Source organism: Grammomys surdaster, unplaced genomic scaffold (genome assembly GCF_004785775.1).
Source record: "Grammomys surdaster isolate TR1022 unplaced genomic scaffold, NIH_TR_1.0 63, whole genome shotgun sequence".
NCBI lineage: Eukaryota > Metazoa > Chordata > Mammalia > Rodentia > Muridae > Grammomys > Grammomys surdaster.
The window spans coordinates 23,980,335-24,006,667 of NW_021604565.1; the positions used below are offsets into that span (position 1 = coordinate 23,980,335).

General features: G+C 33.7%; 1 protein-coding gene across 3 annotated transcripts in view; it reads right to left on the minus strand.

Annotated features, from left to right (window-relative positions):
* The window catches only part of Csmd3 (CUB and Sushi multiple domains 3), a 1,130,934-nt gene that overhangs the window by 428,709 nt on the left and 675,892 nt on the right, over positions 1 to 26,333 (minus strand). For all 3 annotated transcript variants that reach the window (XM_028765583.1, XM_028765601.1, XM_028765593.1), the window contains 3 exons: positions 18,182 to 18,364; positions 11,156 to 11,482; positions 8,102 to 8,296 (listed from right to left, as the gene is read on the minus strand). In XM_028765583.1, the coding sequence (XP_028621416.1) occupies positions 8,102 to 8,296; positions 11,156 to 11,482; positions 18,182 to 18,364 (705 nt within the window). The remainder of the gene's footprint in view (positions 1 to 8,101; positions 8,297 to 11,155; positions 11,483 to 18,181; positions 18,365 to 26,333) is intronic.

The window sequence follows — 26,333 nt, forward strand, 5'->3', positions numbered from 1 at the left end:
CATGAAAGACATATCTGTAGGTCCAGTAAATGAGCACATATATACTTGGTAATTGCAGTCTTTCTTTCACATATATATCTAAACTCTTCATGAGAACATCCCCTGAAGTGCTTTCATTCTGCTTGCACTATGTGTAAAGGAATTATTGTTCGTTCTTCTACATGGGAGTGAGCAAAACCTAACCACTCCATGAATCTAACACAAACTGGAAAGATAAAGATACATAGATCTTTCTTAGTTCTATAACTTTAGCTTAGATGTATTGACAGTGGAATGACTGAACTAATTATTGAGACAGAAGAGTTGTCTTATACATCCAACAAAGAGTCTCTAAACCACTATTGTCTCAATTGTAGGAAAAAAATATAACAATTTTTTTCTACTTGACTAAGGGTCTGTGTTAGAAATTAGAGAGCTACCAGAAACATTGGCTTTGATTCTTCAAGTTCACGTTTGCTAGTGTTGTTTTTCTTGTTAGAAAAGCTGCAAAGACCACAGTGTTTGAAGTTATGAGACTCAACAAGATACAATTTTCCATTCACTCAGTTTTTACTAGGCATCTTAATTAAATTACCAGCTTTGAGCCTATGTAATTATACAGCTTTTCCAATATATTTCACTAAATGAAATTCTTTTCATCTATAAAGAAGCTCAGTTAATATTTTATGCCCTAATTGTATTCAAGAACATTGCCATGTAACTGGAAAGACCAATATTCCATCTAGGTTGACTTGGAACTTACTATAGAGTAAAGAGGGCTCTACTGGCTAGAATAAAGACTGCTAACATTTAGGATGAAATATATATGCATCAGAGCCTTAAGAAATCCAGACAAAAACATAAGAAACATATATGCTCAGAAAATAAGAAAATAATCTACTTCTGCATTTAAATTACAAACCTCAATATGTTCCTGTAATTTTTTTTGGAAACACAAGAATGTATCAAGCAGAACTTAGAGATGTCAGCACAAAAGTATTATATAAAGTTTGATACTGGATGAAAATCATTAATATAGTGAACAAAAAATTCAAGATAGCTCTAAAACACCCACTCCAGGCAAAAGTAAGCACAATGGTGAGAAAATTGGGAGAAAAGCAACAATGAACCATTGTATTTTCAATGATGTGTAATTTAGTTTTTAGATTTAACATGTTTCCCAGAAAGAATTATATAGCTTTATAATTAAACTATTGAGACAATTTGATTTTTAATCATTGTCTTGGTTTGGTTTTTCTTGCTCTGATCGAATACATGATCAAAAACAACTTGGAGGAGACAAGAGTTTGTTTATTCCAGCTTAGTGTTCCATATCATGTTCTGGCAAAAGAAATCACAGAAGGAACTCAAGGCAGTACCATGGAGACAGAAATTGGAGCAGAAGCCATTGGTGAGTGCTGCTTACTGGTTTGTTCCCCTTAGCTGGATCAGACTAGTTTCTTATATTGTTTATACCCATCTATCCAGCTATGACATCACCCACAGTGAGTTGGATCCTCCCACAACTATCAATTAGTATTATTTAGAGAATTTTTTCAACTAAGATTCCCACTTTCCAAGTGGCTCTAGCTTCTGTCAGTTGACATAAAACTACCCAGATCTGAACTATAAAATATACACTTCATATTCTATAAAAGAATTTCAACTAATTTCTAACCAAATGCTTATTTTCATTCTGCAAATTAAGTCCCTCCTGTTTCAGAATTCCAGACTGGATTCTGAAACCTTCCTTAGTATTAAAAATGAGATTAACCAATAACTCTAAATCTTCATACCAAGGATGTGGGTTTTTTTCTGTGTCTACAACAAGGATAGAAGAAAGAATTTACATTCAACTGTCTTGTTTCTTTAAACAGAAAAGTCAGGGTTACTTAGAACTCACTGATACCTTGAGGAGAACTTTCTTGTTTCAGTCTGTTTCTCTTGGTAATATGTCTGTTTTAATTTCTCTTCAAATACATTGATTGGTTTATTATTGGAATGTACAGAAACAAGTATTTATAAAGTTGGACTACAACTCAGAAAATAACTTGAAAAGATATGTCAAAAACTTTATCTTTGCTTTAAATATGGAGTTTCCTGTAATATGGGAGCGAATGTTTCTACTATGCACCCAAGAAGACAGCTTCTCAAATGAAAATAATATTATGGGATGAACTCATCCTTTTGTGGAACAGATCACAACAGTCTATATGTTGCTTTAATTTGGGGCTTTTAGATAAGGTAGGACTTCTGAGCATATATAAACAGAGCATAGGATAGAAACAGGAAGATAAAAGCTTATTAAAAAGGCAGTTGTGCAAACTAGAAGGAAATAAATTGATGATGATACTTATCTAAAGTTTTAGTGTACCTTGAATGTAACAGAAGTTTGGTTGAGATATTTATAAAGCTTGCATTTATTATATAAAATTTTCACACCCCAAACCAAAGAAAATCAATATCAAATTTTCCTGGTCACCAATGGCCCTTATATACTTTTCATAAAATTTCCGAGTTTGCCTACATCATATTAGATAATTGAGCCATCTAACAGCTAAACTTTTAGGAAAATATCCCACCTGTATAGAAAGAACCTAAAATATAAATGGCAATTTGAGAGCAGTGAAGGACATGATGTCCAGGTGAATTCCTTGTGCTAGAAGATCATACTTCAACATTGTCATCTAACTTCTCAAAAACGAGGCCTATTAGAAACACTTGAACAAGTCATCCGGAAAATGGTCCTTAGGTAAATTCAAAGGAAAGACAGTTACTTGAGATACTAGAATACTTTCTCAAGGAAAAAGCGGGGTAGTCATGATGCCTAATTCATTAGAGCCTTCCCTGTTATTCCAATACATTTCTCAGGTGATTAGTTGCTACTGATATATTTCCTGTTGACGTATTTGAGAAATCCCTAGTTATGATCACTTTGTTTTCCTAAAGTGAGTGCTTTCTTCTGGTGTCCAGTAATAGTGTTTTCACTTACCACAATTATCACTCTTGTTTAGCTTAATATTTTTGTTAAGTAGAAAATATTTGAACCCATATCTGCCCCTATCAAAGTAACCTGTCTCAGTCTGTATACAAATCTGTTTCTACTATTTTCCTCATCTGGTAGATATCTGAAATTATTTTTCTATACCCAAAGGGTATGTTAATTTTGTTTGTTACAAACATATTTTAACATTGTCATGTAGTAGGAGTTGGTTCCATTTTTTAAAGTTGTCATTTAGTGGTAGTTGTCTCCACTGCTCTAATGAGTGGAATTCTGTGAAACCTTGGAAATCAGTACTCTAAAACCATTAAAATTATGGAAAATGTTGTGTGCTCAAAATTAATCAGTAGGAGGTACAAGGAGGTTGCAGGGTCAAACATATCTTTGGTAAGTATATGGCTGAGTGATCTAGGTTCAGTTTACTAAAAGCCACAGAATCAATACCTAAGGCAAAACAGTCTCACAAATTTTGTAAACTAAATGGAAGGTGAAGGAAACTGAGATACAGAACACTATATGAGAGCGAAGGTTGAGTGTTGATGATAAGATCATGTGAGGTATAGACAATAAAAGTATCGTCATAGAAAATGAGGCAGGTGTCATTTTATCCATCAGAATGACTGGGTAAAGGAGTTTTCCACATCCCAGGACGGAAAAAAAATCTCCTAGATCATTTCTTAGTATTTTCCTTCTATTTAGAAGTACTGCTCATAAAAATAAAATAAAACAAAATAAAATAAAATAAAATAAAAATAAATCCCAGTGGCTAAATCATATGGTATTCTGCAGGGCTCTTGAGGGATTTCAGAATTTGGAGTTCAAGGATGGCTCTATGCACACAGCTTGCCACAGTGGAGGAAATCCAGTATTTATTGTTCAGTTTCAAAGAAAATCAAGACAAAGCAGCATTGTGCCCATGGTTGAAGACACCTACGTCAGCAGTCAGATGAAGAGTTAAGTTTAATTTAAATGCAACTGTGTCAGGCTCTTCTCTTCCCTTGCCAATGTTCCTAGCATTTAGGCTGATAGAGAACGTATTGGAATGCATGAGGCAGGTGTGCCTGGCAATGACCTCAGAAGCTCTTAGGAGGAATTCTGATCAGGGAACGAAAAAAAATTTTTTCTCTTATAAAAAGAAAGAAGGAAGATTACGTTATATTAATGAGAAAACCTCACATCAGAAGTCTGAATATAATGATGAAATTAACAGATATTCATCACAGAGCATGCACTGCATAGAGCATGTTTATTGATGATCATTGGGAACTGTGGGCTTGTGTGGAGTACAGACAAAGTGGAAAGGTTGAGAAGGCAGCTGCTATGAGCAGGGGACTGAGGAAGAGAGACGATGATGGTTGGGAGGAAGTGTTCTGTGTAATTCATTATGAAATTCCCTATTCAGTTCCACTAAACACCCTTATTAAGCAATTACCACAATCTTAATGGCTTTGGGTTGCTTCTGTGGAATGAATACCGTGCAAAGGTTAACCTTAGATAGAGGTAATTATACTCAGGGCACACATTCAATGTTGATGAAAAAATCATTGATTGCTACTTAATAATGAGAAGTATTTGTAGACTTTAGTGTGAATTGACTTCAGTAGTGATTGTGGAAACATGTATTTTGTTTCCCATTAGCAGACACAAGAGTTACAAGGCTTTAAAACATCTAACCGTTTGTCACCATGGTAAGACTGGATAAACCAATTTTATGGGAAGAAGGTCATCTTTTCAGTAAGGCCAAACCCATCCTTAGTTAGTTAATTAGCATTGAACGTAAGTTTTTTGAATAAAAGGTAGATATCAACCCTTTCTTACAACCATATTCAAACTTCTAGAAATTAATTCAACTTCATCTGTGGGAAAACATTATGATACCCCTTTTCTCCCTTGGTTTGATTAGCCTTATTCAAAGACTATGGGAGATCAAAGATTTCCATAGTTTGCAGACTGATAATGATAGATCATTACGATGCTAGAATGCTGGAACATCTAGATAAATGCGGCAGAGAAGGACTGGGAGAAGGGATTGTGGCTTCTTGAGGCAGATGGAAGCCCCATGTTGTCTAATCAAGCACACTCCCTTTGTTCTGTTAAATTTCATTAAGAAATGTAATATTTCTAATTGTAATATATAAAAATTCTTAGTTTTGAATAACTTAAAATGCATTGCATTCACACTGTTTCATGTGGAAGGAATGAAGTGCAAACATTTATTGAAGCATGCTCTTATTTTGTTCTATATTAAATGTTTGTTTTGAAGGTTTTTATATTTTAATGAAAAAGCTTTAACCACAATGCTAAAAATTGTTTTGAGAGGCTATTCTAGTATATTAAATGATGAAATATACTAAAACATAACATCAAAATCTAAAACATAACAAACATTATATCAAAAACTAGCTAACTAATGAGCAAAATGGACAGGAACTGTGTTTACATGCATTATTTTTCAAGAAAAACAGGCTACTTTGGTATCAAGCTGAGAGATGGTGTGGAGGAGGACTAATGGTTTGTTTCTTTCATAAGGAAAATTTGGTTCTTTCTTTTTAATTTTTTAAACACTTGATTGTCATTATGTAGGATTTGGACACAGGAACAGAAGAGTCATGATAGCTCTTAATTAAAAACTAAGAAATCACCTCAGCTCTCCAGAGTTAGGTAGGACTTGTTTACATAGGGAACCAACTCAAAGAGTAGCCCTAGATACTGGGTAACCCTGCAAGGGTCACAGCAGTGTTGCTCCTGGTCTGTTTTGATTCTTCCTTCCTTGGCTATAACTTTGTCCTACTCATGTTCGCATTTTGTTATTGACACAGAAAGAAGGGAAGCTGAGAGCTTGTTGTTTCCCTCACAGGGAAAGAAACCGTCTCCTTCAGAAAATTCATAGAGCATCTCTCTTAGATATTTGGAGAGCTTAATGGCCTGTGCCAAATTAGAGTTCAGCACACTGTGCTTTACTTTAAAAAAATAGCATCTATTTTTCACAGGTAGTGGAAAATTGCCTTCTAGAATTAGCAGTGATTCAGAAAATTATTTGTTGTTATGATTTCATTAGTTTTAGCTCCCCATGTAGTTAGGCGTCAGTCAACTTTAAAATCAATGCCCTAGTTAGGCAAATTCAGCAGTTATCAAGAAGTGTTTTTGTGTCTACCCACTGAGACTTGTAAACAACATCCAGAGAACGGAGAAACCAGCTCAGATCATGCCACTGGTTACTGAAATAGCTCTAAACTTCATGCTGGCCATAGGGTAATATTAAACTGATTCTGTGTACTATGCAAACCTTTCTTTGCATATCACAGTCATTTATCATGTCCATGTTACCTATCCTATAACCCTGATACAAGACTGCTATTCCCCCTTTCCCCATGAAACCAACCTTTTACCTGTTTTCTACTTTTCCTTCACATACCTATGGCCCTTCCCGATTGGCTTCACATGAACACCATGGGTCAGTTAATAGTGAAGTATGGTATAAGGAGAGAAGGCTACTGTATTTTTCCTTTTTACGCATTTTATTGGGCAGCTTCATTAATTTTTAAGAGGAATGTTACAATCATACTTATTAGTAGAGTAGCTCATTACAAATCAATAATACTTGTAGTTTGAAAGTATTCTAAAGTCATCTACTTCAGTATTCTGATACCCAAATGACACAGTGATTAAAGTAACAAGGAAGGAGATTTTAATAACAAGAGCCACTAGGGCAATGTAATTACATGATCTGCAGCTACTTCGTTATGACACACTGAAGATGTGCTGAATCTGATGAAAGTAGTAATTTACGGTAATGACTATACTTTTGAACTTAAAACCTTGAATATTTTCAAATGATCAGACAGATGAGAAATTTAAAATTTTATATTCCGTTGGAGCACATGTAAGGATGAAGGAAAAAAAGATAGAAACCATTTTAAAGATTTGCCCAACGTCCAGGAATGTGTGTGTGTGTGTGTGTGTGTGTGTGTGTGTGTGTGCATCCTCCTGTCTCTGCCTCTAGAGATCTGGGGTTACAAGCATGTGTGACTAAACCTGAAACTGTTTCATGATTTATGGGGATTCAATTAAGATACTCAAACCTAAAAAGCAAGCCCATATTTGCTGAGAATTCTAATCCGCTCTAAGGTCTTTATCACCAGTACCCCAAAAGAAAAAAAATAAATCACCTAATGATTCCAGTCATTCATTATAGGGGGTTTCATGATTCTAGTCCATATATATTACTTACTTAATTAAATATATGTCATTAGAAAATTGCCTGGTGGGGCTGGAGAGATGGCTCAGTGGTTAAGAGCACTGATTGCTCTTCCAGAGGTCCTGAGTTCAATTCCCAGCAACCACATGGTGGCTCACAACGATCTGTAATGGGATCTGATGCCCTCTTCTGGTGTGTCTGAAGACAGCTACAGTGTGCTCATATACATAAAATAAACGAATCTTTAAAAAAGTAAAAAGAAAGAAAATTGCCTTGCAAAAGTTAATTGTAATTTTGAATATTTTCATTGCAGCAATTATAAATAAATCCTAGACCTCTAAATACACAGTTCCATAGATTCTACATTAATATAATATATTTAATATACATATTTTTTATGTTTTTAAGTATAGGTATATAGTATATATAGTAGTTAATGTTTTGACTCTGTCTTACTGCAAAAGAAAATAAACTGAAAAAACAGCTATAGCTACACAATTTACCATTTTAAAATATGAATGTTTTAAAATAAACTTACTTTACATTTTGTTAATCAGTCTTTGAAAACTGAATAACTATAAACATTAAACACCAAGAAAATGTGAGGGAGCATATAATGAATAAGTGATCTTACATAAGTTGTTAACTATAACTGCAATGGTCAGAGAGAAGTTTATACCAGCTTCCAGTCTTAGTACTTATTAATATTCATATTTAGGAAGGCTCAAAGAAGGATCTGAAAAGTCTCTAAAAATATTTGGGTATAAAAATTAAAGACCTAATTCAGTTCTATGTATGTATACCATGACGATTATGTTATGCACTGAGATGACAACAGTTCTTGTGGAAAAGCACATTTCTTGCTATGGTTTGCAGTGCATATTGTTTTGGGGCTTCTTCTTGCCTTTCACCCCTGAGCTTACCTCCACATCTTGGAATTGGTCCACTCCACATTACTTTTCCATCCATCAGAATGCATGTAATTGTTTCTGTCCCCTGAGTTTTAATAAACCCTTCTTCACAAATAACTGAAATAGAACTTCCTAATTGAAAGTTGTCTCCAAAGCGACGAGCATTGATGGGTATTCCAGGATCTGGGCATTCATTATGTCCAAATGCTTAAAAAGAAGAAGAAGCAAAAACATCAGGAATATAAGAAATAGGGATTTCTATAGATTTTGGGTGAGGAAAGTGACTGTTAAAAATGATTGTGATTCTTTCTTCTTGCAAACCCTTTAATTTACTTAGTAAATTTAGATATTTTTATCTGACCATATGAGTGTGAAATAACAAGTAATAGTTGTGATTGTTTCAACATATAATTTATACACTAAGACTCAAAATTAAAAATAAAAATTTAAATTGTGTCTATTTGTATTGAACATTATGCTAAATCAACATAGAAATCTCTAATGTAATTTGTTCAGATTCCAATTAACATGAATCCTAAAAGATTTATGTTGTCTTCTTTAAAAATTCCATAACACATTTGCCAGGAATGGAAAATTTCCCTGGGAGGACTAAAGGAAAGGTTTGGGATGATCCTCATAGAATCAGTGGAAGGGTGAATGGGATAGGGGGTTTGTGAAAGAGAAACCAGGAAAGGTGACAACGTTTGAAATGTAAAAAAATAAAGTAGCTAATAAAAAGGAGATGTTTCAGTCTTGTCAGAATATACTGTGTTTATTTTATATCTTTTCATGACAATATGACGTTTCCTTTCTACTAAGGGACTTAACACTTCAATGACTATGTTCTAGTCAAAGCGATCTCACATTATTACGTTTAATACTTAGAGGGGCATGATGAGGAAAACATCATCATGAATAGAAATATCAGACTTGAAGAAGTCATGTAGCTTATCTCTCTTCAGAGAAGTAAGAATTTATGGGAATGTAATGTATCCTAAGTTCTGGAATTTAAAATTTTCTCAATGGCTTCTGTATCTTTGATCATTTTCTCATATCTCATGATCCTTGAGACAGTTCTGAATTTCTTGTTTCTTTAAGATGTATATTTGGTAAAAAGTAGAACTATAATAATAGTAATAATAATAATAATATGTTTTTTTAAACAAGTAATGCATTATTTGAGGTTAACCAAAATTTTCTCCTAATGAATCTATTAGAAAAGAAATACATAATAAAATTTTATCTTAATATGGTATAAACAGAAGACTATTTCTATGAGGACAAAGTGTCATGAGTTATAAGCATAAGGTTTATTCATGAAGATTTTATAATTTGATACTATAATTATCCTGCAGGAATTCAAGCAACTGTTTTAAATTTTCCTACAAATCATCATTTTATGGTTGTTCCTAGTTTGTACTACTTTATTATAATTTTTAACCTAAACTACAAAAATATAATTAAGATATGTTCAAAAATATATAAATATATTATAGGTACATTTATTTGAATGACTGATTTATCTTGTAATTGAAAAATTATTAACTTGAAGAACTAATAAATTGAAAAAATAATAAAAATATATTATTTCAAGTTCAATTTTTTGGTCGTGGTGCTCTAATATACAATGTCTAAGTAGATTTCTTCAGAAAAAATGAGCTGAAGTAGAAATTACTAAATATAAGTAACAATATATAACTCAGAAATTGAATGGACATAATATCTGACAGCACTGCAGCATCAAACTTAAAAGCATCATGCAATTAATACAAACTAAAATGTAACTGAACTGAACTGATGCAAACACGTATTCACCAACATGCATACATATGTTTGAAGATATTTTGGGTAAAGATCCCAATTTAGGTAATCTCTATGACACATATCCCAGCTACTTGAATATAAATGATATGCAGCTACACATTTGCAAAGGAGTTTCTATGATTAACACTGTAGAAAGTTATAGTCAAGCTGAAATGACACTGACTATTTTGTATCTCATTGACAAAGCTCAATATTACTTAGATAACGGTGGAGTTAAGGGTGAAATTCATTCTAAAGGGAGTGCTGATATCGGGAGACTAAATTGTATTGAGATAGTGCACTTTCCTATTAACCCAGAAAGTCAGACAACATGCAAGACAATGTGAATGATTCAAGAGAAAGCACTAAATATTAGCAGCATTTGTTGGCTTCTGATAAAATATTTGTACAACATAGCATTCATATGTAAGTATCTAAAAGTATGGAGCTTTCTCTTTTATGTGCTTTAACCTTCTGTAACTCTCATAAGGATTTTCCGATAAATAATGTGAATTTTTTAAAATGAAAACCTGATATATAGAGCCAAAGAAAAAACATACCTCAAACTTAGGAAACCATAATAAACATTGCACAGACATCAGGTTATCTAGTGCAATAGCTAGTTAGTGACTATTGAGCTAACATATGACTGATAAAGTTACTCAATCTATACTACTTTATAATTTCCTCTTACATTATTTCTAACATGGTATTATAGTTATGGATACATGAAGGACATATCTAAAAACAGAGTAGCAAGTACAAGACTTGAAATTGTGTCATCTGAGTTTTGCTGTTACTTTCAAACATTGAAGAATTTTTCTCATGGTTATACAAGAGAACCTTCCCTACTTAGTGCTGTCTTCTCTCCTATGGCGATTAGAGATATTCTGTGGAATTAGAATTGTATTTTGTCATTAACTGTTCTCTGAATTCCTGAGTATCTAAAGAAAAGTCGTTTTTATTTTCTTTAAACTGATAAATAAATAACAGTAAAATCAGATTTAAATTTATGGTAAATTTTAATAGAAAAGCCTAATCTATTGGCTCATACAGTAAAAATGTTAAAATGGGTTTCCTTAAATTGGGCCTTTCTTAAAGAGAAATGACACATAGAGAGTAAAATGTGGTTGGCTATCAAGAAATAATACACATTTATTATCTTTGTCTTTGAAACAAAAAGGATATTTTCATGACAGCTTTTCAGTCTTCAACAGATATGTTATATATATGAGCAAACAAACACAACAACAAAACCCTTACTGTTGTATGTGATGTTGAAGCCACGTCCTGACATTGAGTGGTCAGCTTGAAATTCCAGTCGCAGTATGTGGCTATTACTAGTAAGGTGGGAAGGCACCTCTGCCCCAGTAAAGGTTCCCAGAATAGGGGAATCTGGAGAGTCACCATCTTTAACAGCAAGAAAGTCAAATTGAGATTCCAGATCAAAGTCATTGAAGGAAAGGTGGATCCGGCTCCCTGGATCAGAGATTATTGTCCAGATACAATTTAAATTATTTCCATAACCTTCTGGATAATCAGGAGAAAGGACTGTTCCCATCGGTGCAGTGAAGTTAGAGAGGCAAGGAACTGGTAAAAAAAAAAAAAAAAGAAAGAAAGAAAAAAAGGAAAAAGAAAAAAGAGTAGATAAAGAAAAGGTAAGCTTATAAACGTTAACTATTAAAGGGCAATATCTAGACATATTTTTCGCAGTCTACAATTATAATCAATGAATTGGGAACACAACAAAGAATTTAAGTTATCTTATAAAGAGGATAGGAAATATTTTTTTTCCTTTACTAAAGAATAAATTCAGGGCTTTGAGTCAAGGGTCACATTGCTAAACCACATACACACACACACACACACACACACACACACACACACAAACTTCCTTTTTACATATAAGCAAAAGTCGCTATTACTTTACACGAACCTAAGGCTATATGCTTAGAGGTATACACTTCTGTAATTTAAATAAAAGCTGCATGTTATTTTGTTCGTTTATTTTTGTGTTTTCCAACATGTGATGGTGTGAATATGCTTGGCCTAGGGAGTGGCTTTATTAGGAGGTGTGATCTTGTTAGAGTATGGGTGGTCTTCCTAGAGGAAATGTGTCACGTGGGAGTGGGCTTTCTGACCTTTCTCCTAACTCCATAGGAGCCAGTTTTTTTCCTGTTTGCCTTTGGAACAAGATGAACTCTCAGCTCATCCTCCCCATGCCTTCCTGGTTGTTGCTATGCTTCCTGTTTTAATAGTAATGGACTGAACCTTTGAACCTGTAAGCCAGCCCCAATTAAATGTTGTTTTTATAAGAGTTGCCTCGGTCATGGTGTCTCCTTACAGCAATGGAAACCCTAACTAAGACAGCACAATTCTCATTCTGTAGCCTCAGTCAATTAGACTTCATTCCCAGGCAGAACAGAAACTTTTTATAATTGTTGCTCCTTCTGCCTTCTGAGATAGAGACTCCAGGCAGGAATGACTACACTACACTCAGTGACACTTGATTTTTCCATTTGTCCTGAGTTAGAGTATTCTACAACTCTCCTTCTTGCATTTAGGAGAAATTTTCACAAGTACCCATGAAACACTAAGATTAATACAACGATTGAAAAAGGAATCATGGCCTGTGCCTTGAAACATGTCATGGTCTATATGGTACACTGCCTTGAATTATGATCTACCTGCAGTTCTTCAGAAGATATGGTACACTGCTTGAGTTATGGTCTCCCTGCTATTCTTAAGAAGACATCGTACTCTGCTTTGAGTCTATCTGCAGTTGCCAAGCAGGATCTTGCAGATGCCAAGCTTCAGAGGACATTGTGCAGGTGGGGAAAGGTAGGGGGTAAGGGTAAGGGCGAGGGTCCTGGCTTCTGGCATCTCCCCCTTCTCTGTTTAGTTAGAGAAGGCGTCTTATGTTCAATCCCAACTATGTGAGTTTTGAATTTGGATGTCTAATTATGGGGGGTCTTAGACTTTTCCACCACCTGGACCCTCTTACCCCCTCCCCTTGTAAAACATGCTATAAAAAAGCATTTCATGTTCAAAAAAAAAAGAAATTAAAAAAAAATTATCAGAAAAAAAAAAAAGATCATAGTCTACCATTACCAGACAGCTCTCTGAAGACTTCTTTTCCCTACAGGGCTTATTCTTCTCTGCCTGACCTTATATAGGGAGCCTGATCTCCACATTCTCTACCTGAGGAATGTCACATAGTCCTTGATGAAGTCACAGGTTCAATTCCCTTTCTTCTTAAAATTTCTCAATTGCATAATATACAGATGCAATATGAACTATGTGAGGGGCTTCACAGACCTAAAAGAAGAGAGGCAACTGCACCATGAGCCAACTTGTCAGAAAAATACTAAGTGAGAAGATAAAGAAATTTAGGGAATGGTGATTTCAGGGAAGGAACCCACCCAGCTAAGTGTATTGTTGTGTTTACAAAGACAGGAAGATTCCTAAGTTCAAGATCAGCCTGGGACAGAGCTAGTTTGGGCCCAGGCATGGTCGGAATGGTAATCTCAGGATGGGATCCCACCCAGCTAGCTTATTGTTTGTGCTTACAAAGGCAGGCAGGCAGATATCTGAAGTCATTTGCAATGTTAAAAAAAAATGTGCTTGCTGTCTCTAATAATCAAGAGCCTTAAGTCATGGTATGCTGATTCATGTAATAATCATAAGGGAACCTGGGATGGGTGATTGAATTGATATGTAAATAAAAGACTGGGCTTTTGATCTTTAAAAAAAAAAAAGAAAAAGAAAAAGGAATCATTTTGAAAATTATCTCAGACTTAGACTTCTAAAGCTTTTATAAAATCAGTAATGGTGCTTAAATGGATTTTATCACTACCACGCCATGATAGTTTATGATACAAATATGGAGACAGGTAAATATATATAATGGGCAACAGCTGTCACTGTAGTCAATGTATAGAAGGAGAAATAAACACACCTAATCTATAAAAACTATAGTTTTATGCTCTGTTTTCTTTCTGAAGTTTTAAACCTCTGATTGAAATTTGGAAAGCTGAGAGTGGCTAAGAAAGGAAAAAAACATATAAACAAACAAACAAACAAAATACCCAAAGGAAATCAATGTTGAAATACTTATATACTTTCTTTCAGAGATACAAAATATCTTCAACAAAACTCAGTTCATATAATACATGCCAAATTGTTTCCCACCCTGTCTCTTTCTCTCTCTCCCCCGTCTCTCTCTGTCTCTCTGTCTCTTCTCTCTCTGTTTCTTTCTCCTCTCTCTCTCTCTCACACACAGTATGCACATAAAAAGAATGTTTAAAGTCTCTATATAGTACATATTTAAGATATATAAACATATATTTGCATATGGGGTATGTTTTTATGTATAGTTTTGAGGTAGTTTCTCAGGTTATAGATCAAGATGACTTAGGATTATTCATCTTCCTGCTTTAGTCCAAGTATTTACGTTAGAGACACCACTAGAATTGGTTCATTATAAAATAATATATAAACATTTAAATCTACTACACATAATTATACTCATCATTTAAGCCCCTAACATCATAATATGACTGTAAGTTAACATTTAAAATTGAATTCTAAAATATAATTCAGCGATGACTATCTTTTGATTATTTACATGGGATTTTTTAATGAGCTTATAAGAATACTAATGTGAAGGCTCAAAATAGCATTCAGAATTCCTCAAGTAATATCAATTTGTAGTGAAATATAAAAAGATGTATTAAAGAACACAGAACTCCATAAGCAAGAAAAACTGTGATAATTTATTCTTTTTAGTTTCATAAGAAAAATGACACATTATTGTTTTACTTTCTTCTACTCTTAGTGAAGTTGAAGTGTTGATGTTTTCTCATGTGATTATTTATATAAAGAATCCACTTTATTCAGTTTATTTGAAAGAATCCACTTATAAATTCTGCCGCAGTAGTCTTAAGTCACAATAGCTATGTGGCAGTTTGAATGAAAGTTATCCTCATAGATTGAATGCTTTGTCCCAGTTAATGGAGCTGGTTGAGAAGGATTGGGGGATGTGGCCTTAGGACTCGGTGTGGTTTTGTTGGTACAGGTTTGTCAGCAGGGCAATGTTTCAGATTTCAATAGTATATGGTTGTCCCAATGTCTCTCTGTCTGCCTGCTACCTGAAAATCACTATGTAAAGCTCTCTTGTACTCCAAGGCCACACCTGTCTGTTTCCTGCCGTGATGACCATAGAATAATCCTCTAAATCAGCAAGCAAGCCTCCAAATTAAATGCTTTCTTTTGCCATACTTGGCTTGTTCATGGTGTCTCTTCACAAAATAAAACAGTAACTAAGACAACCTATATAGCAGAGTTTCCATTTTTTTTATTTTTTAAAAATTCAATATTAATAATTTATTTGAATGTAATACTTAAGATAATCTTTTGGTTATCTATATTTGATTATATACGAAGAGAACTCACATTGCATGTAATTTCATATTTTCTTTAAAAGTATTAAGCACTTTTTCTATTTGGAATAATTTTAGATGCAATAAACTTACAGCCTTTGGGCTCAGCCAAGTTTTATGTCAGTCTGATATGACTGCATTTGTTTTTCTTCTCCTCAATCTTTAAAATCATATTTAAAAATCAGATTTCACATTTGAGAAGAAACGTCTATTTAAAAAAAGTCCACCGTCGTCTCATTTTTTTTGGATACTCTGGCTTACTATGTAGACTGTTACAGGTAAAAAGCAAAGGCTTCCTCCCTCCCCTTCCAAGTGCAGAGATTAGCCTTGTACATAGTATGTTCTGACCTTTTCTACTTTAATTATTTTTTAGGAATTATATATATATATATAATCATATGGTTATATATATACAGTATCATATGATTATATCAACCCTCCATTTGTACCTCCCATGTTTCCAGGGATCCAAGTCTAACATGCCCAACTTAAAGCTTCAGTACCTTTTCTCCCTTATTTTTTTCCTTTTTCCTTTAAGTCTCTCTCTTTGTCTCTGTCTATCTCTAACTTTGTCTCTGTCACTCTTTGTCTCTTTGTGTCTCTGTGTCTCTGTCTGTCTGTCTGTCTGTCTGTCTGTCTTTCATTACTAAGAGTCTAATTAGTGCTTCTCATATGTATATTGGTGTAAGGCCATCCAAAAAAACGAATGAGTGATGTACGAATGAGTGTGGCTAATCTCCACAAAGAAGAGCAAGTCTTTTTATTCAAATAGCTGTCAACTGCGTTTAGTTCCTTAGTTAGGAGCGGGATGTTGTGAGCTCCTGGATCATTCATGCTGGGCTGTGAACTGTTTTGATCTGAACATGTTTTGCTAGGAAACCATGAATTCTGTGAGTTCATCATTGCAACAGTCAAATCCTATCTGGAGGGAAGTACTCCATAGAGATCCTCCTTATCCTCTGAATCATATATACCTTCAATTTCTGTCTCGGCATAGTTAAATTATTCCATTTTCCTGCCAGTTCCATCCACATCTGGAGTACACACAGACTACTGCTCTCTCTTATACTCAACTGAATCTTAGAAACTTTGATTCTATAACCATTGTAACAAAATGATTGCTAAATCGGTAAAAAGTAAAGGTGTGTGGTTTCTTTTACATTATTTTCAAATTGACATAAACTCATATTGCTACACATGATCCACACGTAGAACAAGAACTGATCAAGCTCACAAACCACAGAGCTTCAAGAAAATGTGCATATTTAATAATATACATTGTATCTACACTTTTATAAGTGCAGTAAAATTTTTAGGTAGCATCACCTTGTCCACTGTCATGTGCTCAGAAAAACTGCTTTTAATAGTTAAATTAAAGTTACAAGTTATTTATATATGATTCATAAATTAATATAATATATCCATAGTAATTTTTTCATAATGTGTTCTTTTGTAAAATTTAGTATAATTGTCTTTTTATTGTTTATCGGATTTATGTAAGAATTTTGCCTATGTAGTCCTGGCTTATTTACCTATATCTGTTTAAGCAAATGAATTTAAAATTAACCATTGCTTGCATATAAAACATTAGATACATTATTTTATCACTTACTGGATTAGTGGGCTTAGTTGAAAATAGTTAAAGATATCTAATGGTGGCACATGCCTGTAATTCCAGGGTGCAGGATAATCACTGCAAATGAGAGGCTAACTGGAGCTGTGCAGTACTTGCAGGCCAGCCAGGGGGGCATATGAGACCCCATTTCAAACAAAACAAAATATTTTTTAGATATTCAAGAATATTTCAATTTGTCTTTAGGGAATGATAGTCACATCATTTTTATAATGTATTCCAGCATCTGACAAAATATTGTCAATTGCTTTTTCATTTTCGGACTGGGGTGTAGCTCCAAGCAGAGCACTTATCCAGCAGAGCCAAAGCCTTGGATGAGATCTCTTGCATCAAATGTTCTCTTTCATTGTTGGTGTGATTTATCAAATAATAGGCTTTCCATTATGAAACCAATATTATCTTTCTGGAAGAATGCTTAGAATAAAAGATCATCAATTAAAATATTTTAAGGACTTCCAAGCTTTATAGGGCATAAACAGATTAAAATCAGCTCTCCTAATGTATTTTATTCTTTTTCAAAAAGGACTCAACAGGCGACCTTCATTATGAATTCATTATGTGGCTTTCTCCACACAGTCCCTTAGAAGTGCACTTTTCCTCTGAAAGATACTATAATATAATGATGACTATTTACTTGACCATAAAAGTATATCAATAGATAATCTTCGTGTTCAGTTTGTATTAAGTTGAAAATTTAATGTATTTTGAAAAATGTTTTTATAATCTTAACATTTTATACAAAATAAACAGTAATGGATTTTATGTTGTGAACTGCATGCCCTACCATGAATACCTTTATTCAAAAATAAATAATGGCATTTACATAAAAGAGAAGCCTTAAATATTTTAATAAGTATGATTATAAATAAGCATGGTTTATCTTGTGAAAATAAATGGACTTATTAGAATTATCTATGATGTCTAATTTCCATAAGAAATGTACCATGTATAAAGCACAAAATGCTACCCACTTGTTAGAAGAATGCACATAATATATATTTTATGCAATTGCCAAGTGAACTCTGTTAACTTTATTTAAATCTGTAATGAATTTTATAATTCAGCATAAGCACACATGTTAAAGATAGTATCACAAAGTGCTCCTCATTCAAAAATAATTACTTGGTTCCAGCTCTTTGCAATTAATTACAAAAGCAATTATATGCAAGGACAGGGTAACATATGCCATCTAGAAGCAAAGCATTTGGTACTCACAGATACAGATGGGTATATTTGCAGACCATTGGTTATTCTCTTGACAAACAATGGATTTCTCTCCAATTAATTCAAACCCAAACTGGCACTCAAACCTTAAAACATCACGATTAGAAAAACCATCTCCTTCTCTAATTCCGTATAAAGGTGTGCCAGGATCGCCACAACTTTCTTTCTCAATTTCTGGAAAATAAAAGGTAAAACTTAACTTTTAGGGTTGCATATGTATGATACCTGCATTACAAATGTTCTCAATGTACACTTTTAATGTGATGATACTTCAAAGCATGAGGATGGATTCATTTTCCATTTTCAATTTTATTCCTGTTGTTCCACTATTGTATATTGGATATGATAATATTTTGGAGGGATAAAATGATGCATGTAAATAGATGCTTGCATTTCTTTCCTTTACTAGAGTAGCTTCTGGAGTTATTATCAATAATTAAGGTGACAGAGACAAGTACTTTAACAGAAAAGTATGACAAGACTTAGATGTTGGTGTGTATTACAGATATATGTATACACCCACAAATATATCTACTTGCATTTCTTCTAAATATTGATTTTTTTCCTGGTCATTTGTAAATTATACAAGAAATTATGGTCAAAGAATGAGGAACCATTGTCTACCTTCTGTAATGAATGGAAAGCCATTCCTCAAGAATGATCTTTTGGGTAATTTTAAGTTAGCTGTCGATAAAAACAAATTACTATTGTGCTTGGGCTCACTAGTAGTTGTCTTCAAACGTAATATATTTTGCATTAATTCTTATTTTTAATATGAATTTTACAAGATAAACATACACACACATATATACGTACATATCAAGTACAATCTCTGTGATGTTTCCGTACATATATGCATAAAGCAATCTTTAAATTAAGTATAACAAAGACATTTCCAAAATTGTTTATTTTAAAAGTACTGAAAATCATTTTAAAACAACTTGTTTTTCCAGCAATGGTCAAGGATAGGTTCCCAGTGCCTGCCTACTGGCTGTAACCACTTGAAACTTCAGTTACGGGGGAATCTGATGATTTCCTTGAGCACCAGGCACCAGGTACAAACATAATACAAACAGAACACTAATACATACAAAATAAAATATGCTTTTTAAAAAGTGTAGGAAGGAAAATTAAACTTTTTAAATTAATAAAATATATAGCTCTGAGGGGTCCTACAAGGAGCTGACTGAATGGACTTAAGTCGGGGAATCCTGTGGTTGGATTAGGAAAATGCTGGAAGATGTTGACGAAGAAGGTGACCCCATAACAAGACCACCAGTCTCAACTAACACAGACCCCAGAGATATCTCAGACACTGAGCCACCAACCAGACAGCATACATCAGCTGATATGAGGCCTCCAACACATAGACAGCACAGGACTGCCTGGCCTGGCTTCATTGAGAGAAAATGAGCCTAATTCTGGAGAGTCATGAAGCCCCAGGAAGTGGGGAGGTCTGGCAGAGAAGGAGGCACATCCTCTTGGAGACGGGATGTGGGGGGAGGAGGAGGAGGAATGGGATGAGGAACTGTGTGAGGGCTGACCAGGAGGTGGGTAACGATTGGACTGTAAAAAAATAAAAGTAACAAAAACAAAACAAAACAAAAACAAAAATGTATAACATCTCCTGTATCTAATATCTACACATTCAACGATTATTAATTTTTCTGGAATTTATCTGTTGTGAATTTTTCCAGTGGTTTTTTTTATCCAAGATTTTATACTTCTTGTAAAATATGTAAGAGTAGAAACATTTGAGTCTTTGAATATGTAAAAATATTTCCCATGAACTACCTTCTTTTCTATAAGTAGTATACAATATATTGAGTTTTATTATGCTTTCACTGTGATGAAAAATCCTTTCTTAATCAAAGAATTCTAGAGTTGTCCTTGAAAACTCTAAGTCCTTAGAAGCAACCTCAAATGCTTATTACTCCTCTAAATCACTAAAGTCCACAGAAATTACTCACTGTCATCACCATATATTATTATTCTTCCTAATTGTATCCATTTTTGATATCAAAGCAAGAAGTTAGTTATTTGAATATTAGAACTTTCAAAAACCACTGTATGAGCCGGACACAACTTTGAGGTATCAATTAAGTATTAATTAAATTATATGTAGAAATATTCTCATCTGGAACTGGTTTTATTTTAATTTTATGAACAGTAAAGGAACAACTTCTATATATTAGAAGTGATGCTAAGTGGTTAAAAGAATAGCAGAACTGCTACAAGGTTTTACCTAGTACTATGATAAATTGTCAAAAAATTTCCTATATTTTTCTGGTGACGACAGTACATATCTGTCCTCTCATCACTTGAGAGGTAGAGGAAAAACATAGTCAGTACACAACTTTCATGGGCTACACAGTAAGTTTGAGGCCTGTAAGGCCTATTCTTAAACGTAATAAGAGCAATTTATGGCAAACCAACAGCGAATATAAAATTAAATGGAGACATACTTGAAGCAGTCTTACTAAAATCAGGGACAAGACAAGGATGTAAACTCTCCCCATATCTATTCTGTATAGTACTCAAAGTACTAGATAGAACACTAAGACAACAAAAAGAGATCAAGGGGATACAAATTGGCAATAAGAAATAAATGTATCACTATTTGCAGATGATATGAGAGTATACATAAGTGACTCCCAAAACTCTACCAGAGAACTTCTCCAGCTGATAAACAACTTCAGCAAAGTGGCTAGATATAGAATATCTCAAATAAATCAGTAGCCTTCCTTTTTACAAATGATAAACAGGATGAGAGAGAGATTAGGGAAACGAATCGCTTCACATTAGCCTCAAATAATATAAAATATCTTAGGGTAACTCTAATCAAACAAGTGAAAGACCTGTATGACAATAACTTCAATTCTCTCAAGAAAGAAATCGAAGTAGATCTCAGAAATGGAGAGATTTTCCATGCTCATGGGTTGGTAGAATTAATATAGTAAAAATGGGCATCCTACCAAAGGCAATTTATAGATTCAATGCAATCCCCATCAAAATTCCAACACAATTCTTCAAAGAAATGGAAAAAGCAATTTTCAAATTCATCTGGAAAGGAAAAAATCCAAAATAGAGATTACAATTCTTACCAATAAAAGAATGGCTAGGGGAATCACCATCCCTGATCTCAAGCATTACTACAGAGCAATAGTGTTTAAAACCTGCATGGCATTGCTACGGAGATAAACATGTTAATCAATGGAATAGAATTGAAGACCCAGAAATAAAACCACACACTTACGGACACTTGATCTTTGACAAAGAAGCCAAACATATACAACGGGAAAAAGAAAGCATCTTCAATAAAGGGTACTGGTCTAGCTGGTTATATGTAGAAAAATGAAAATATATTCATAAATGTCACCTTGCACAAAGCTTACTTCTAAGTTGATCAAGGACCTCAACATAAATCCAGATACACTGAGTCTAATAGAAGAGAAAGTGGGAAACAGTCTTGAACACATTGTCACAGAGGAAATTTCCTAAACAGAACTCCAATGGCTCATGCTTTAAGATCAAGAATTGATGAATGGGACCTCGTGAAACTGGAAAGCTTCTGTAAGGCAAAGGACACAGTCAAGAAGACAAATTGGCAACCTACAGATTGGGAAAAAATCTTAACTATCCAAATATCCAAATATCCAAGTATCTTAAATATCCAAAATCTATAAAGAACTCAAGAAGATAACCACCAAAAAGCCCAAACAACCCAATCAAAAAATGGGGTATAGAAGTAAACCAAGAATTCATAACAGAGGAATCTTGAATGGCTGAGAGACACCCAAAGAAATGTTCAAAGTCCTTAGAGATCAGAGAAATGTAAATCAAAAAGCCACTGCTATATATGATACAATCCACAAACCAAAACCCCAAATGAAGTCATTGTAATTCTTAATATTGGGGTTTTTTTGTGTGTGCTTACTAGACTAGTTTCCTTTATCTACACTTGTGAAATTTTAAAATTATATTAGCCTGTAAAAGAATTAGCTCAACTATCTTTGACAATTTTTGATCAATTCTATTGTTTTAATTTAGTTTATATATATTTTCTTTATAGTTCTACCTTTGTTTCTTTTAAATCACTTTCATTTCTACATTTGTGAAGAAATGTTTTAGAGAATTCATATTTTTAGGTCTTGTAGTTTTGTAAAAGTAAAATAAGTTGCCTCTCAATTTTCTTCTACATACTACATGAATACAAAAATGTGTTGTTCCTTCTAAGTACTCTATTTCCATTTTGAATGATTATTTTACATATAACTTAAAATAATCGTTTAAATTAAATTTTAAATGGGACTTTAAATTTCTTCAGTTGTCACTTCTTTTTATTTGTTGTGCTGTTATTATTCATCCTTTGAGAGTATCATATAAAACGTTTTGACCACATTTACTGCTTCAACCAATTCTTCCCAAACTGTGACTCTATCCCCCACCCCATGCCTCCAAACAACAATGTGTCTAAATTTTGTTTTATCCCTCAAGACCAATGTGTACTGCCAAAGTATTCTTGTATGTGTGTTCTATTTAGAAAATGATTGGCTTATCAGGGTCTAAAGTCTTAGAGAAAACTGTCTCCCCATCTCCCAGTAGGTAACAATTGTTGATAGATCGACAGCTACAATGCAGAATATGTGACCAACTCCCATCTTTATGCCAGGAACAGGATTTTACTGGGCATCTACGGGTTTTCTGCTTGCTGGTCAAACCACTGAAAGTTTATCTGTTGAGGTGGTCTGTTATATACAGAAGATAGTATCTCCTCGTTGTTATCAATGGCCTCTGGCTTCTATACTCTTTCTTCCTTCTGCAATGATCTTCGAGTCTTGGGAAGGATGATCCATGAACGTATTCTTTAAGGTTGAGCTTTCTGCTGTGACTGATTTTTCACACCTTGGCCAGTTGTGAGTCACTGTGTTAACCACAATCTACCACAAATACAACCTTCTCAGATCAGGGATCGAAGATGCATTCATCTATGTGTATAGCAATTTATCATTAGAAAACAAAATAATATTCAGTCTATTGTGTAGAATAGTAGTACTTGGTTCTCCCCAGAACCTATGGCTTCTCTAGCTACATAGTATTCACGCAATAACAGAGAACGTTATGCATTTTATTTTGTGGTGTGGTACTTAGTTCCAATAAAAAAGAGGTTGATTACGCCCATGATATTACTGTACCATAATATCAGGAAGGATTCCCATCTGGGTCCAACTGATGTTTACTTTTTTCCTCAGGTCACTTCATAGCAAGTTCCAGAACTTTGAAAGCTAGTCAACATAGATGAAAGTACCAGTTCTGTGCAAGCATGATTTTGTCATGTTCTGTGTTGCAACTATGCAATTTTTTCCAGAACAATGCCATACCATCAAGTTTTGGACAATAGCAAACAACAGTGGCAATAATAAGTAATGTTTGCAGATCTATTTTTATTCATGTTTAATACTATTTTATTTTAATTCAAAGTATGTTTGTTTACACATAACATTGGATGAATCAGTAGTTCAATTTATCTCATTACAGTCAAATTTATTAATGTGTCTAATTATTTTTGTACAGTTACATTGATATACTTAAAATAAATATATTAATGTCCAACAATGAATGTATATGATAGAATATTTCATTAAGGTTATAGAAAATTTCCTTCAGATATTTCAAAAGATTATTTTATTGGTCTTTTGACACTTTAATGTGACAATTAGTATTCAAATGATTGGAGATATATTAGTGAATAATGATTATTCCTCTCTGAAGTCACCATCTCACTGAATATTTATAATCAATCAATAAATACTATGAGTAGAAAAGGTCTACAAGGAAACAAGAGCAGGGAAAAGCTTATGACTTGGGGTGATGGTGAATGAGACATGCAAAGCTTCACTATCCTTATATCTTCTATTTAACTTTAGAAATGTAGATTATTCTTCATCTAAAAAATGTTTTTAGAACTAACTCAAAGTCCTGTGGGAACTATGTCAATGCTTCCAATGACATAGCCAATTCCTACTAAGTCCCATGTGTAAATGTTCTATAACCTTCTACATTACCATATTAGAAACTAAAATTTCTGTATATCAACCACTTGTGGGAAAAAAACCCACAAATTATATACAAACCAGAGTGTCAGATATTTAAAACCTGAAGAAATCTGTATTCATCCAGAGGCCTAACTATACCTCCTGTTTAAACATAGTCCAAAGTTTAAAAGCAAATCTGTTACTTCATTCTTTTGGATCTGATAAGCCTTGTGTGTGTGTGTGTGTGTGTGTGTGTGTGTGTGTGTGTATAGATAGATAGATAGATAGATAGAGGTATAGATAGAGGTATAGATAGAGGTATAGATATAAATATGCATTATACATACATATGTATATGTATTACATATGTGTTTTATGTATATTACACATATATGTATATTATGTGCATGTCTATACATAAAAAATATTCACATGTATTCATGCATATATAAATATAGATACAATTGATTATCATTTTTATTTAGACATCCATTTCGTGAGCATATGTTTTCCTTTACATTTCAACTGACTATACATATGGTTCAAGAAATTGAGTTCCTAGACATTTGATATTCACTTATGACCTACTATGTAATAAATAGGTGACAGTATATAAATGAAGAATTAAAATATAAAAAGATATAAAGTTATCATTAAATAGGACACATGAAATGGCATAGTCATAAAGACATGCATAGAAATCATATAATGATTATATTCATTATGTCTTTTGAATAATCTAAGCCTCCTAGAAGTTTTGCAGTTGAAGCATATGAGTCCTAGACCCTTTTGTTAGTTTATATTTTACCATATGTTTTATATTCTATATGGTGGCAAAAAAGACTAACTCCCAAAAACACATCATTGCAAGGATCCTGTGCTACCTAGGGTTCTGTAGACATAATTGTGGAGCTGTCATGTTGGTTGACTCGAGTTGGTAGTCTGAAAGACAGTGTAATGTGGTACTTCTTATTCTCCCTCTTTGTCCTCTAGGAATGGTTATGTCCCATTATAGATCCAAAATTACCTCAAACATCCATCTCTATGAAGTTGTCCTCTGAATATCAAGTAGAATATGTACAAGATTTTTAAGTTTTCTTAATCCCTGAACATGCTCACCTAGTGTATTAGTTTCTCTTCAGCTGCTGTGATAAGATAATGTATAAGTCAACTTCAGTATGATAGGGTTTATTTCATCTTTCAAGCGTCTGATCGAAGTACATCCTTGGGAAGTTATTCTCATTTGCTTTATACTACTATAATAAACACCATAACTGACAGCATTGTGTGAATAAAGAATGTTTATTTTATCATATAAGATACAGCTCATCATCATGGAAAGTAAGGACAGGAGTTCAAAAAGAGACAAGGAAACAGGAACTGATTCAGAACTACATAGGAATGATGCTTACTGCCTTGCTCTCTGTGGCTAGCTCAGATCACATTCATATATAATCCTTGGCAAGGAGCCCAGGGAGGCACCACTTACAGTGGGTTGTTCATTCATATATAACTCTTTAATTAAGAAAATACTTAGCTGATATACCAGCATGCCAATATGATGGAGCCAATCCTACTGAAGTTCTTCTCTTTCAAGTGACTCCAATTCTGGTCAAGTTGACAAAATAAAATGCCCCACAGACAAGCTCATAAAACAATAAGATGGGACAATTTTTTCAAATGAGGTTCTCTCTCAAGTGTGACAAATGTACAAAGCCACCATACTTCACATCAATGTATACTTGTCTTATTCGTGATATGTCTTACTGATAAAATATAATTTATCACCCAAACAAGAATTTGGTTACTCTTCCAATGCTTCTAGGTTTTATTATTTCATAACAATCTCATTTCACAGAGTGTCAAAAAGGACTGGGATTTATTTCATTAATAAAAGATGTTACCACTAGGCGTCATGTAAATATCTATGAATTACTTACAACTAAATTTGTAAGGCACAAAGTGAGTATCCAGTCCTCATAATCAGAGGCAGGTGGCATAGGGTGGCACCTGTTTCTCTTCCTTTCCTTCCACATTTTGAAGGCAGAGAAAACAAGCAGAATGTGTGTGTGTGTGTGTGTGTGTGTGTGTGTGTGTGTGTGAGAGAG